The 15,362-nt window shown below is 39.2% G+C and overlaps 1 protein-coding gene across 1 annotated transcript; it reads right to left on the bottom strand.

The window, feature by feature from the left end:
* Positions 1 to 2,137: 2,137 nt before the first annotated feature.
* sall1a (spalt-like transcription factor 1a) lies at positions 2,138 to 15,340 on the bottom strand. Its single transcript, XM_057342807.1, has 3 exons — positions 15,102 to 15,340; positions 5,646 to 9,049; positions 2,138 to 4,235 (listed from the first exon to the last, which is right to left on the bottom strand). Exons 1-3 carry the CDS (start codon positions 15,172 to 15,174, stop codon positions 3,795 to 3,797), a joined length of 3,918 nt encoding a protein of 1,305 aa, XP_057198790.1. The 5' UTR covers positions 15,175 to 15,340; the 3' UTR covers positions 2,138 to 3,794.
* Positions 15,341 to 15,362: the final 22 nt, after the last annotated feature.

Below are 15,362 nucleotides of genomic sequence, written 5' to 3'. Positions count from 1 at the left end.
TGGATCCATAGGGCACAAAAGACTACGCTAATTGTCCTAATTGCATCCTTTGCTCCTACCAGTCACACACGGCTGTCACCTGGGAATGATTGACAGTTTGGCAGGTGTGGGGCTGAGCAGTGGCTCGGTGGAGCAGCACTTCAATTGTCCCAAATGTGTCTTTGATCTCCCCTGCGTAGACCTAAACACAGCAGGGAGTCACAGCCAGCCCCCAGGGCCACAGCCAGTATACACACACCAGCGTATGTGTGTGTGCAGGGTATAGTGCAGAGGTGGGACTGTTATGTGAAGAGGTCCTTGCTGAGACCTCCCTGAGGCCAGTCACAGTACTGAATCCTGTCAGATCTTATAAACTACTTCTTTCATAAACTGAAACAATGGTCACCTGCCTTATTATTAACTCACGTTCTTTCCAGTGTTCTTTCTACAGTCACCTCACCCCCGTGACTGTACACACTGAACTGCAGCAGAAGTGTAAAGACAGAAAAATGGACAGAGTTAAATATAATCTTCTATTTTGATACCTCTTTCTATAGTGACTATGTGTTCTTAACAAGATAACTGGTCACTTGACGCTGCTCAAACAACATGCAGTCATAAAAAATGAGACAGAAAAGTGAAGAGGCAAACTCTCTTCTTATCCGCTTTTAAGTTCACTGCCGTATTTGCTGTTTGTGTGAGTACAAGTCTGTTGTTGTTACTGTAGCTTATTTTGTCCCCTCTCATTTTTCAGTATAATTTTCAGATAAAAAGTGACCTGGTGCAGACTTTCCCTTTTCCTCTTATACACACAAGAACATACACACTTAAAATAATTTAAATAATATATAAAATTGCATTGTTTTATAATTTTAGAAAATATCCTATTTCAATTATAGGTTTTTGTAGGTTATAACACTTGTTAACCCTGCTAATAACTATTAAAATAATAGTAAATATGATTATATTTTCATAATAGCCACACAGATAATTATCTATTCAACATATGGCATTTTAAAGGACATGAGAATTTTATTTTTATTTTATTTCTATAAGTTTGTTGATCTAAAATTTTAAAAATGAAAAAAGACCATTTCTAATATTACAATTTGAAGTTGCATGGAGATAGGAATATCTAGTGAGGTATGAAGTCATTTTTTTACGTTCATGTCATTTTTAACCATCAATTTGTATTATTATTATGTTGTTGTTTTTGTTATTATTATTTTATCCATTCTATATAAATTGAGGTGCTAGAATATTATAAATTATGTAGTGTTAGAAAACTCTGTAATTCTTTAATGATATTATATAGAAGAATGTAAAAGAAAAGGGAAAAAACAATCTGGTCCAATTAAAATTTAATTCAAATGACAATAACTTGAATTATATTTTCCTCAACTAATTAAATAATAAAAATTATATAAAAGAATAAATGTGATTAAATATTTTACGAAAATTAGAATGGGAGTAATCAAAGTTCAACCAATGTCAAACAAATGTTTTTTACTTTGACATTTTATGTCAGAGCTCAAAAGGGATTTGGTATCTATAGGGTCAATAAACTGCTCACAGTGAGCTGTTCCACTCTGCAAGGAAAATCCGGAAGCTGACGAGCTGTTTAAACAAAGCCTCTGTCGCACAAAGCAGATAGGAGGCTCAAAGAGAGAGCACAGGTTCGGAGGGGCGGGGACCCTCTGCCGGATCCGGACTGATTGCAATTGTCATTTAGCATCGCGATCTTGTAAATATTGGGGAATTTAGCCAGCTATAAAAACCCGTAGAGGAGGGGGCGTGGGAAGAGAAAGAGAGGATGCAGAGTTCGAATTAACAATTCCTGCATTGAAGGAAGTGCAATGGTGTGTAAATTAAATGCAGCGGGGCATTATATTATTTTTGAATTATTTTACATCAAATATAAATAGGTAGGCTAGATTTATCAAGGGCATGTCCTGAAGGTAAGAAATGGATACTAGCGAAATTAAAACAATTGCATCAAAAATAAAACATGCTGACAATATAAAGAATGCTTTTGTTTGTGAGAATTAAATCCCGTGAAATTTAATTTGTGCAGCACAAAACTAATAAATATTAACATAAACAAAATAAACTGTCTACATCAAAAAGTAAACTAAACCATTAAAAGCTTTACTTTTAAAAGTACCGTACCTTTTATTGCATTAAAAAGATTCGAAAAATACACAGACTATTATCTTATATGAAAAGTTTCCTTAATGAGACAGACATGGCAAACCAATCCATCTAAACAAACGCTGAAAGAAAGGGGCTTCTAAAGCGATCGATTCTTTAATTAAAGATGCTGAAACCCGTCAGCCGCCAGAATGATGAACTCAGAAATCTGACTTGCAGCGGAGCTGCATGTTTTTTAAATGAAGCGCTCTGTAATTGCATCTACATCCTGACGGACTCGCTTTGACACGCACATGTTAAATATGTAACAGACTTTTCGACGCGTTGAATTGAATCATGAGCTAAAGACAGTATTTTGACGTGTCAAACTTAAAAAAAATCTGTTTGCAAACAGCCAAGTTGATCGACAAAACCCGAAACAAGATTTATGCAAAAAATAACCATAAACACCGACACACTTTTTCTTTTGGAAAACTGATGTATTTGATTATTAGAGTAAAGAATTACAGTATAGCTGTTAGTAGGTATTAAACTGTAGAGAAACTGGGCCCTAAAAGATCTTCCAACTTTCCAAGAAAGTGCATGTAACAGTCCATATATATATATTTAGATATTTATAAAAACACTATCATCATTTGCCCCGGCCGAGATGGACTTCGAGTAAGACTATGTACAATTGTAAAAGAATCTGATGCTCCACATGTGTATGGTGCGCTAACACACGGTGTGCAGTAGATGTTAACTAATATGCTAGTTCTTAGCAGCAATTTGAAAGCCCAGCAAATCTAAATCTCAACAAAAATCTCTGCTCACTTCATAACGGGAATGTGGACCTCTTCGTGTTCTGTCATGTAACAATCATTTATGCTTTGTATTCTACAAGCACAAATAAAGAGTGAACAGCAGAACACAGTTAAAAGAAAAATGAAACAACAAGTAGGAAGAGAAAATACTAAGGGCCAAAATAAACAGCTGAGGTGAAGAATATTTTCTTTTTATCTTTAACTTCTAAGAGAGAAAACGGACTAACCTGTGTCCCTGGATTCATGAAACGTTGATAACTTTTTATCTTTAACTTCTAAGAGAGAAAAAGGACTAACCTGTGTCCCTGGATTCATGAAACGTTGATATTTCTCAGATAAAAGTTACTACACAGCTTGTAAACCATCTAGCACAGATAAGTGTACAGTATTTACAGCCTTAAATTACACTTTGTAAGCTCTAAATCATTACATGAACATCAAGTTTTGTTAACACATACTACAGATAGAAAATAATTTAATGCCATGATGAAGTTCTCTACCAAGGAAAGCTAATTTTCAAAAGCACACTTTAAAACACTCGTACAGAATGACTCTGCAGATAAAACAGAAAATGCAGATAAAACAGAAAATAACAAAAACTAAGTAACTGTTAATATTTCCACTTGGTTTTCGAGCAAGGTTATAATCACTAATAAATAAGCTCCGTAAAACTATAACATGTTGTACATTGTACAAAGCGAGTTCTTTTCAAACTTTTCTTCATAAAGTCTTAATTGCAAGCAAAAGTTGAAATAGTCATTTTTTCTTGCTTTCATCTTTCATTTACGCGCATACAGGGACACGTGTGTGGCCTGTTGAAGAGCGTGTGTGTTTGTTCATGAGTACAACAAAAACAGTTTTCTAGTTGGTCACAATCTCCTTGTCCTCCATGAAGCGAGTGAAGCGGAAGGGAGTCCCATTTTCAGTGTTGGCCATTTTCTCAAGGCCAGCCAGAGCAGGATTGGGCTCGGAGTTATGCAGCTTCTCCATGCTGCCTGTCAAACCTCCGATGGGTGAACTGCCCCCGTTACCCACACTCCCTGACAGTGGAGGGGGCAGTCCTCCATTCTGGATAACAGAGATTTCGTTGGTCTTCATAGCCAGGCCATTCGAGAATGCAGCAGCATACTGATTCCAGAAGCTGGTTGGATCTCCATTTCCAGCTCTGCCAGTTAGGTCCTTTTGGAAGAGCTCTGGGAACTTTACAGGGTTGGTGCCTAGGAAAGCCATGGGACCGTCTACTGAAAGCCTGCGACCACGGCGAGCAGGAGCGCTGTTCCACATGTGGGTACCCATATGAACCTAGAGAGAGAGAGAGAGAGAGAGAGAGAGAGAGAGAGAGAGAGAGAGAAAGAGAGAGAGACGAGAGAGAGACACACAAGAGAGAGAGAGAGAGAGAGAGAGAGAGACAGAGAGAGAGAGAGAGGAGAGAGAGAGACGAGAGAGAGAGAAGAGAAGAGAGAGGAGAGAGAGAGACGAGAGAGAAGAAGAGAGAGAGAGAGAGAGAGAGAGAGAGAAGAAGAGAGAAGAGAGAAGAGAGAGAGAGAGACAAGCAGGAGAGAGAGAGAAGAAGAAGCAGAGTACGAGAGACGAGAGAGAGAGAGAGAGAGAGAAGAGAGAAAGAGAGAGAGAGAGAGAGAGAGACACAGAGAGAGAGAGAGACAGAGAGAAAGAGAGACACGGAGAGAGAGAGACACGGAGAGAGAGAGAGAGAGAGAGAGAGAGAGAGAGAGAGAGATTAAAAATGTGTGGATCTGGCAATCTCTTTTTTTAACAATGTTTAAAATTTGGAAACATTAAAATGAATAACACGTGAGATGATGCAATGGAAAAAGAGAGAGCAGCAAAATAATTAGTATCAAAATAGGCCCACTGGAAACAGCATGTGACTAATTATTAAAACAAGAGTAAAATTTTTTAACATTGACTAAGTGAGATGGTGGTCTGCATATACAACAAATGGTCTGTGGTGGTCATGTGTCCCGAGAAAATTGCACTGTCCACTCTCATTGTGCCGGACTGTATCGTAACTGACACTTGCCCCTCTGTTTGCCCTTGAAGCATGCTATACATTCTCCCAATAGTGCTTTGTATAATTGTTGAAACGGTTAGTATGGCACTGAACATAAGAAAGGTAATTTATTTCAAGGCTGGATATTTTCATGCTACCTCTCTAAAGTGACATCAGTGCATCACATCACTTCATTATCAAATAACATGTTTCTTACAGTAGTTTCTATGTAAACCTTTTCATGCATATGGTTTGTGCTAATTTATAATTTAATTGCAGGGAACATTTTCATTTAGATTTAAATTCATTTGCTTTGTGACTTGCCATGTAGCCTGTACTGTGTCAGGTTTCCACACAGTCAACTTCTACATTAACTTATCCATACATAACCCCTGAGATACTGTTTATCGGTCTGCTGGTCTTTTTTTAGACTTGTGATCAAAGAGAAACTTGTTTTTCTCAGGAGATAAACTCTGGAAAAATAGTGAACACACCACTGCAAAGGGTGGTTGCCGTTGGTAACTGTGGTTAAAGCCTGTTAAGTGAAGCATTCCTGGCAGTATTCCACCAATCTCAAGGTTTTAGCCCAATATTCATAATAATGGGATGACTCAACATTTCCACTTCCCATTCATTATATATAAAGGCGTACAGAAATTTGCGAAGAATTTGCATGTAAAATAACATAAAGTAACAATTACCTTGAGATTTCCTTTGGTGGTGAATGCTCGTCCACAGATGGTGCAAGCAAAAGGCTTCTCTCCGGTATGGGTTCTCTCATGGATCTGCAGGGCACTGGAGGAGGAAAAGGTTTTTCCACAGGTGTTGCAGTTGTGCTGCTTAGGCGTCCTCCTTGGTGGGGCAGCTGAAAGAACTGGAGAGGTGGAAGCAGATGAGGTCACCAGTCCTGAGGGCAAGTCTTTTACATCAAGTTGAAGACCATGTAGAAAGCCATTGACCTCAGTCTTCATCAAGGAGGACAAGGGTCCAACAGAAAGAAGCGATGGAGTTGGGCTGGAGGAAAGACTGTTGTTGGGCTCAAAGAGCTGAGAGGGCAAATCTCGCATCTGGTGGGTCAGCATATGTTGCTTCAAGTTACCCTTGGTGGAAAAACCTCGGTTGCATGCGTTACAAATGAATGGTCTCTCTTTGGTATGGCTTCGGTAGTGGATATCCAAGGCACTCTGGCAGGCAAATGTCTTTCCGCAGATATCGCATGCTGTATTCTTAAAGGTGCCTCGATCACGAAAGGGGAAAAGCATACTAAGAGGCTCTTTCAATGGATTAATTGAAGTAAGATCCAGAGCTCCAGGACTGGCAGAATGAGTCTGCATAAGACCTGCGCTAATATACTCAAATGACAATGCCCGCTGCTGCCGATCCTCCAGACTTGGTGATTTTTGCTGATGGAGATTTCCATTAGTGGGTGATGGTGCCTGCATGGAAGAGGTAGATTCAGAGACAGCTGGACTTCCGACACTTTGGCTTTCAATATCGCCTCCAATTGAAGAGGAGTCATTTGTGAATCTATCTCCTTCCATGAATCCATTCTCCACTGATTTCTCTTGTCCACAATTCACTTCTTCTGCTCCTTGGTTGGCACTCGTTTCCTGGTTCTCCATGGCTGATGACTCAATTGGTGCAGGGGATGAACAGAGGCTGTCTTGCGATGCATCAGCTGACTTTGGTGTGTGTGGGATGCTGCTGTCTGGTCCATCCTCAATTCCCTCCATATTTTCATCAGAGAAGTTGTCAAAATCATCAAAATTTCTCTCATCAAATGAGCCAGCATCAGACCCCATGGATTCTGGGTAGCTGTCAGGAAGAGGGGTGTTGGGGATCTGGCCACCCATATGCATTCGAATGTGCTGCTGCAGTACAACAGCATTCGTGAACTTTTTCTGGCAAATAGGACAGGAGTGCTGGACCCTCAGTGGTGGCATTGCTCGATGGACACTGTAATGAGTTTTCAGGTTTCCCTTGGTGGTGAACGCACGACCACACACTTTACATTTGAAAGGCCTCTCCCCAGTGTGTGTGCGGTAGTGCATCTTCAGGGCACTGTGGCAACTAAGAACACGGTGGCAGATAACACACTCATTGGGGTCTGTCACTTTCCTGTCAATGTTCTCAACCAGTTGCTGAAGTTTGGATGTTTCTGAGCCCTGCAAGGGATCAAGCAGACCACCAAAAGGAAACTTAGCTTTGAACTGCTCTGACATCAGGGGCATTAGTGGATTAGTGGCCATTGGAGGGCTGTTGGGGGTGGTGTACTTGATGGTGCCCTCTCCAGCAGCACTCACATTAGTTGTTAAACTGGAGGAGTGGTGGTTTTCTTCAGTTTTTCCATTTGAGGTAGGCAAGGTTGTGCTCTCACCCTCTTCCAACACCCTCTCTGTGTTTTTTGTGGCTGCTTCAGCTGGACCTGAGTCACTTTTAGCAGAATGAGAAGGGCTGCTTATAACCAGTGAGTTATTCTCTTCCTTTTTAATAAATGGAGGCAGACTTGGTATTGTTGGTGGAAGTAACATGCCAACAGAAGAGGTCAGAGTTGAAAGTACAGGCTTGCTATCCAACCAGCTAGTAACTGGCTTCTCAGGGGGCATCGACATTCCATAGGGAATTCCAGTACTTGTTGGAATATTGTCTAAATGCTCTGGAACAGGGTATGGATTCATCTGAATGTGTGGAAACTTCTCCTTATGTCGCTGAAAGTGGACCTTCAAGTTACCACGGGTTGAAAAGCGATTTCCACAAATGTTGCACTTGTACGGCCTCTCACCTGTATGAGAACGTAAGTGAATCTGTAGAGCACTGTCACTACCAAACACCTTGCCACAAAACCTACATTTATGTTTGAAAAAAGCATCCTCAGAGCTACTCTTCGGTTCAAAAGATGCAACATTGGGTGGCTTGCCTTTTCTTTGAGCCAGTGCAGCCAGTGAGCTGAGATCTTCAACTGTAGTACCAACACTAGGCAGTGCACTGGAAAACATTGGATTGCCTGGTGGGGGCTGAGGTAGAAGGGTATTAGCCACAGGGTTCAAAAGATTAGCCATCCCAAAGGCTGGTGTGGATGGTTTTGCAAGTGATGGGTTTGCTAATTGAGGATGCAAGCTTCCCGTATGGCCCGGCCTCTTCTCAGAAGACTGGACATTAACTGTAGCTGCCCCCGGTGCTCCGAGGTTTTGAGATGACTCTCCCACATTAGAATTGCTCTGAGGTAGCTGCGCAGCATTAGCCATCTTTTTCAAACTACTAATGCTTGCAGACTGGCTAGCTATGCTCTGTGCTAACCCTGCAGCAGCTGCCAACTGTTGAGACAAATGGGAACTAAGAGCGGTTAGTGGGCTAGCACCTGAACCTGAAGTGACTGGCGAAGAACTAGGTGGTACTTGGAGCTCAGGTGATTGGGAAGCTAACAGAAGAATCTGGTGACGGATCTGCTCAATGAGCTGCAGCTGATGAATCTGCTGCTGCTGCAGTGCCAAGAGCTGCTCCATAAGGGCTGGCACAGCCACCCTTTGTCCTCCCGCTGATCTTGTCTCTTGAGAGAACTGAGCCACAGCCACTTTGGTGCTCTGTAGGTTTTCAATAATGACATTACTGTTGATCATGGAAAAATTCCCCAGCTCAGTTAAGTTGCCCAGCTGAGGTAGTGAGGGAGAAATGGCAGAATTTCCCAAATTGGACCCAGTGCTGCCCAGAGGTCCATGGCTGCTTCCAGCACCACCAAGTGGGCTTCCACCCGCCACATGTCCATTGCCATCATTATGTGTAGCACAGACTTCTGACACCTCTGTGTCCATGGCCTCCTCTTTGTCAAGTATATTCTGCTCCAAAAGGTCAGCCAACTCTGCTTGATCTGTGTTATTAGTTGTGTAATTCACCTGCTCATCAGGATTATGAGGAGAGGAGCCTGGGGAAAAGGATCCAGAGGGAGACACTGGATTTTCATTCACAATTAGAACTAGTTGATTCTTAGTGCAATTCTTCTGGTGGTGTTCAAGATCCGATAGTTCAAAGAACTCTGCACAACATCTGCCGCATACATGGGCACCCGAGTCTTTGCAAGGGGTGTCGTCTGAGTTGGCCACTGTGTCCCCTGCAGAGGAAAATAAGGGGGGGGGGGTGGACAGGGGGATTAGTGATTAGAGGGGTTTGTATCTGAAGAAGCAGCTTTATCTGTTCAAATTCTTTTGTTGTTAATCTTCTGTTAATCAGTTTAATGCTTATCCTCCCCAAACATTCAAAAAACAACCATAAAATGGGAACAAATAACAAATAACAAAGAGAAAAAAATCTCCACACGCTACATATAGCTATGATGAAATAGGATAAGAAAAGAAACTAAATCAATAGCACGTTTACAATATTGCTTAAAAGTGATCTTTGAAGATGTGTATCAAAGTCCCATCAATTCAACCACCTTAGGTAATCATTTTCTTCAGATAATCCATCAGAACATAAAAATACTGTGAACTGAGAACAATGGGCCCTAATGAAATTTCATAGTGGGTCATTGATTTCCAATATTTCATACTCCTCAATGTCTACATGTCCACTAGGCACAAATCAACCATTTGAAGGACTTATTAGACTTTCAATTTGCTGTCAACTTTGCTCATTTTCAACTAACTGCAGGCATCTTGGACAGGTTATCCCTGTCACTAAACTAATTTGTATCCAGTCAGGCTGCAATCAGGACCTGACAGGAACAAGTAAGCCTTTATAGAATTGTTTTACCCTGTGTGGAATTAGATAATAATATAAGATTGCTAGACAAATTCATCAATCACTTATTTAGATTTTGTAGAGTAATGGTAAAATCAGTGATGACTTCTAACAGTGAAATAAAATGAAACATTTATAATTTTTCAGCAAACCAATTTTTTAGTGCATGCATATGAATAATAGAACAATTCAATTAAAAAGATAAATAACTCGACAAAAATAAGAACAAATGCAATTTTTTCAAATTGGCCATCCGATACACTTTCCTTTCAATTACCAAAAAGAGAAATTGCCTTCAGTAAGAAAAAAATAAAGCAAGCAAGAAAAACTGTCCACTAGGGCTGTGATTCTTCACAAGTTTCCTCATTCTTTCTCAACAACTCCCCCCCTGCCTTTTTGTCCATAAAAAAATCATGCTGTTTAACATACAAGTTGATTTACAAATTGCAATTCTTTATGAAACCCACTCATTGTAGTGCTTCGCTCTCAACATTTTCATCAGTGTGGAGATTCATTTGCAAATGAAACCTTTGCAAGAAGTGTGTCCCAGCCCTGTGGAGAGACAGGATGGCTCCCCATTGTTCCCCAGCATGGGAGTGTCAGAGCAGGGGAGTGGGGCGAGGGCCCGGCCTGCTCATCACGGCTGGCTCTAAAGCAGATCCTGTTTAATTCAGGGATTATCTTCCCCCTGTGTCTCTCTGAGCTGGGACATCAGATAACGCTAAAGTTGCCATGACAGTAAAGCCGTGTCTCACACAACCAATGTGTTGTGCAGACTGGAAAGTCAACTTTTTTGATGAAAAAGTTTTAATACTAAAAGTCTGTTGAAGTGAGACTAACAAGCATAAAAAAGTGATTCAATTTAGTGTGGGGGTAGGTGAAAAGATTAGTTGGAAAGCAGTAGGCTGTAGCAAAGTTAAGACACACAACTTATTACGGCAAATAAAACGGAGTACTTTTCAAAAATGTATAAAAATAAGATACTGTTAGTAAAATTATTATAATCGACAAATTGCTACTTTTTAGTGCAATGGTAATTATACACACTCCACTTGTGTATTGCGTAAATGTAATTCATGTTCAGCCCATAATTCCATAATTCTTAATTTTATTCCGTGCAACTTGTTGCAGACAAAAATGATGTGCTAGAACAATAATCTTGTTGTGACAATCAGTCACTATCATGGTTCTTACAGTTCTCAAATACATATCTTACTGTATAAGTAAATGCCGTAATGTGCCATACAACTATAACGGAAAAAATTAAGAAAGAGCAAAAACAAGAACCTTTAGTAAGAACTCGCTACATAGCCTACATTCTGAAAAACTAATTTACAAACAATTTACATATACAATACAGAATGCTTTGCTTCTATAAAAGCAAAAGCAAAGTGCAGCAAAATTAGCAACAGCATTAAAATTAGCAATAACACATTTCAAATGTATCAATGTAACCAAAAATTATTATTCATTCTATTATACATTTAGAGATTGAAAAAATGTAAGTACAAAATGTATTTAAGTACAAAATTTAAGTTGGCATATCAACTAGTAATTTCTAAACCAATTTGCAATATGATGTTACGCCATATCAGTACAAAGAGATATTTTACTATAACCTAATAATACAAATCATTCAAATACAGTATGTTGTCCTTTCCCACACATGAAAAAACTGGTTCAAATCTTTAAAAAGAACATCACAACAATAACAAAATAAATTAATAACGATAATAATAATCTAGTGTTTAAACACTTAAATATTTTTCTAGTCAAAAAATTGCAATCTGAATAAGCAATTTTTAACATTTTGTAGCATGAATATTAAAGCACTTCATTAGACATAACTAACAACGTGCAGCTCACGATGCCAAATGTAGTCTCTCTACAAAACGAGAATCAACAATATTTGTCATAGCTTTTGTGCACTGTGCATGGCTGTATACTGAGCTGCAGATTAGTGTGCTTTAGTTTTTGAGAGCACTTCTCTCAAAAGTGATGGCTTTGGGTTGTCATCATCAGCATGTTACAGAGTATGGTCAAAAATCCTGTCCTAAGACAATTAAGATAAAGAATGTAGAGGATCAATGATGTGGTAAGAACAAAAGAAAATAGTGAATGAAAAACAGAAGATAAATATAAATAAGATAAATTTGCAATGTCTACGTTACTTGTTTGCTCAGCTGCAGGCGCCGTGCTAGTTGTGAGTTCGAAGAGCGAGTTACTGTTCAATCACAACCTCTTTCTGTCTCTCTGTCTTTCACCCGCCCTCAACTTTCCCTCCGTGTCCCTCCCTCACTTTCTCTCGCAAGCCGCAGAAAACTTCCTACTGAACACTAGATGGTGTGCCTGGGAAAGTCTTTTCTGCTGGTCACTAAGCCCTTACCCTAAATTTCTGTGACATGCTCCTAAACAGGGACGGTTGTGAAAGGAGAATAAAAAATATCATCAAACATCAAAGCCACTTCCCAAAACTTCCACTGCAAAAATACTGGCAAAACAACAAGATACTAAATCTCTGATGTTTGCAAAACACAACGCATTGCGTGCCCACTGCTCAGTGTGTGTTTTGGAGAGGGACCTAATCTCTCTGGGTGGGAGTGTGGCAAATTTGTTGAGGTGAAAGGGGAAAGCAGACACATTGATGCTCAATCCCACCCCCCTAGAGCAAAAAGAGCCTCTTGCTGGCTTTTGCACAGTGCGTGGAGGTCAGAGACATGGGACACAAGAACACACCGTGACCTGAAATCTCCTCACCTCCCCGCAGAGGGAGCCTGGCAAAGGTTAAAAAAGCTCTGCATCTCACCCTCAGTGACAGGCCAATAGGGACAGACTCGCTGCCTAATACCGCTTCAAATACCTCACAGAGGCTGCCAACCATGTGGAGAAACAGAAGCTCTCCTTTAAATTTTCTCAGGTGAGAAGGCAGCAAGGGAAGTTTACCTTTTAAAGAACTTTTATAAAGGCCTAGTGCACTATGGATTACGAAAGAAAAAAACAAGCAATGTCTGCATATAACAAGATGATGCATATAGATCAGCAAACTCTAAACTACAGATTATACATTTACCTCTCTTGTTTTAAATAAGATATATTTGAGGAAGTTTTGTTTTGCTCGGTCAGCTGACAGCAGTTGACAAACACTGCCATTCACTTCTTTATTCAATTTGAAAGGGAAAATCCTGCAACTCTGCGATTTTGAAAATCTGTGTTATTTTATTCTTAAATTCTAGCAGTAATCACATAAACTTCTGAATGCCCTTTGTATGAGAGTCGCTAAACAACTGCATATTATGCAAATCCGGGCCTATTCTCCTATAAATGTATCTTAAACCATCAAGCCCAGTGTACCTTAGGACATTTTTACATTCATTACATTCAAAATTAACTCTTCATAATTAAGATTTGCTGACAAAAGGAAATTAAAAATGCTCATATTATTATAGTAAATATATAGGCCTTATATATAAATCGTAATACGCAACAACGCATTATTGTTTTGAAATGCAATAGCAACTGGTGTCTAAAGCTGCAAAGCGAAGCACTTTTGTTGATTTTATTTTAGAACACATGAAACCAGAAAAAGCAAAAAAAAACTACTTGCTATACTCCAACTTTTAGAGAGCCATGCTCACAGCATGCAAGAGATTAAAGTCTACATATGTACCTTTATTAAAGAATACGAACATCGAATGGTAGATGTATTTTATACGGTTAAACTTTCTCTTTTGCATTAACGGAATAAGTAGGTCATTTCTGTTACATTCTTCACGTGTTTCTAAACTTTAAAAACACTTCCTAAATACTTAAAATATAAATACTTACTGAAAATTAAAGCTTGATAAAAACTTAGTTGGATCTAATTTTGATATGAAACAAAATCCTTACCTCCTCAAAGGTCCCATTCTAATCAGCAACATGATCGCCTACTAAACGCTGAGTTAAGCAAGAGATAGAACCGTTTTCCGAAATACTCCGTTTTAAAAGCGCTTCAATAAGGCACTTTACCGATCAAAATGTTAGGTATGCCCTATAAATTCTTTTATAGCTTGAATGTATATGTGGCGGCCTTTGATGTATGCAATTTAAAAGTAGTAAAACAGTAGCCTATAAGCTAAAAATCCATGGCCAATGACTGTTGCAAAACATTGTAGTCACTGAAACAGAACTGTTATAACGCAAAAGACTTTAAGAAAATATAAAATCTGCATTCGATTAAAATATACAAGGAAATTAATAATTATCATTCGATTTTTACAGTTACTGTACAACTAATTTTTTGCAAGCTTGTGTAACCCGAATTACATTCAAGATATTTAGTAATTGTGGGTTTTGAAACCTGGCAAAACACTGTAACAGCCGTGATGTGTGGGAAATGTGTATTTCCAAAAATGTATGTCATAGGTTTCTAATAAGTCAGTTCTTGAGCATAAAACTCATTTTAAGCATTTTTAGCAGACAAATTTAAATAAGATCTTGACTGACGTTTCGAATACACATCTAGTGTAAAACTAATTTTGTTATAAGAGTCTAAATCGTAATGAATGTGATTGTGAATAGCCTGTGTTGTTTACAGATAGCCTCTGACTACAGGCTCTGTCAGTCTGATTGTGACACAATCTCAAAGAAAGTTTAATCAAAGTTAAAATATCGACGAATCACAACAATTTTCACAATTTGCTGTTCGCTTATTAAGCTGTAGGGAAGGTTGCATGATAAAGTTTTTGAAGAGGGAGTGCGACAGGCATAGTTGTCCACTCGGATAACAGAGATAAAAACTTTATCTGCATTTAACAAAACGAATCGCTTAATATATATATATATATATATATATATAAACCTGGATTGCGGGCTATTACAAGCAAGAGAGATGCAATATCCTAACCTACAGAAGATGGGAGGAGGGGGAAAGCTAAAACCACGCGACTCCCCACTTGTGTGGACAACTTAAACGGGCCAGAACAAAACAAATTCGAGAAGCTTTAACTTTTAACGGTGACTATTGTCTAAAACATTAATATGCCGTTCCTAATAAAATAAAACACTACTTGACTGTTTTACACGTTCCTCCATGAGAGTCAGCTTGAAACCAACTTAAATACACTATCAGCTACAAAAATATTACTAATAATGAGAGATCTAAAACACACCTTTCAAATCCTACTTCAGTTTTAGTAGGTGATTGTTTTGATGACAACACAAGTAGCCTAAAACTTTCCAAAACAGCACTTCCATAATAGCACTTTGCCTCAGGAAGAAAACAAATTCCTAAATCCCTGAAATTAAAAGGGCTTGTGGGAAGTGAGGAAAAACTAAAAGTACGTAAAACCAAAATGTATTAAAAAAATGTTTTAGACAAAAAATGTTTTTAGTTAAACGTTAGTCAAAAGTAAGTTTGTGTGTGGAAAAGGGCTTAAACTCACCATTGTGCTCGGTTAGGACCAGCTGCGAGTCGGACTGGAAATGCTGCGGCTTCGCTTGTTTCCTCCGCGACATGCTGGCTCACGCATCAGCCACGAACGAATAAAAATACTATCAAATCTGCTCAAAATTACGGAAATGGAGCCCATCCACCGCGCATGTGTCCTGTTATGATTATCAATAATGCCTCACGATTAATCATGGAGGGGGGTCCTCTGAAAGGCGATTGGCACCTTGCCAGCCCCCTATTCAAATGAAGTCTC

The sequence above is a fragment of the Triplophysa rosa genome, linkage group LG1 (genome assembly GCF_024868665.1).
Source record: "Triplophysa rosa linkage group LG1, Trosa_1v2, whole genome shotgun sequence".
NCBI lineage: Eukaryota > Metazoa > Chordata > Actinopteri > Cypriniformes > Nemacheilidae > Triplophysa > Triplophysa rosa.
This window is presented reverse-complemented; position numbering and strand designations above follow the sequence as displayed.

What these genes read in the sequence shown, in the direction of transcription:
- sall1a (XM_057342807.1), bottom strand. Translation starts at nt 15,174, where the DNA reads ATGTCGCGGAGGAAACAAGCGAAGCCGCAGCATTTCCAGTCCGACTCG. An exon ending in GGTCCTAACCGAGCACAATG is followed by an intron (nt 9,050 to 15,101) that starts GTGAGTTTAAGC and finishes TTTCCTCTGCAG; the next exon opens with GGGACACAGTGGCCAACTCA. An exon ending in CCACCAAAGGAAATCTCAAG is followed by an intron (nt 4,236 to 5,645) that starts GTAATTGTTACT and finishes CTCTCTCTCTAG; the next exon opens with GTTCATATGGGTACCCACAT.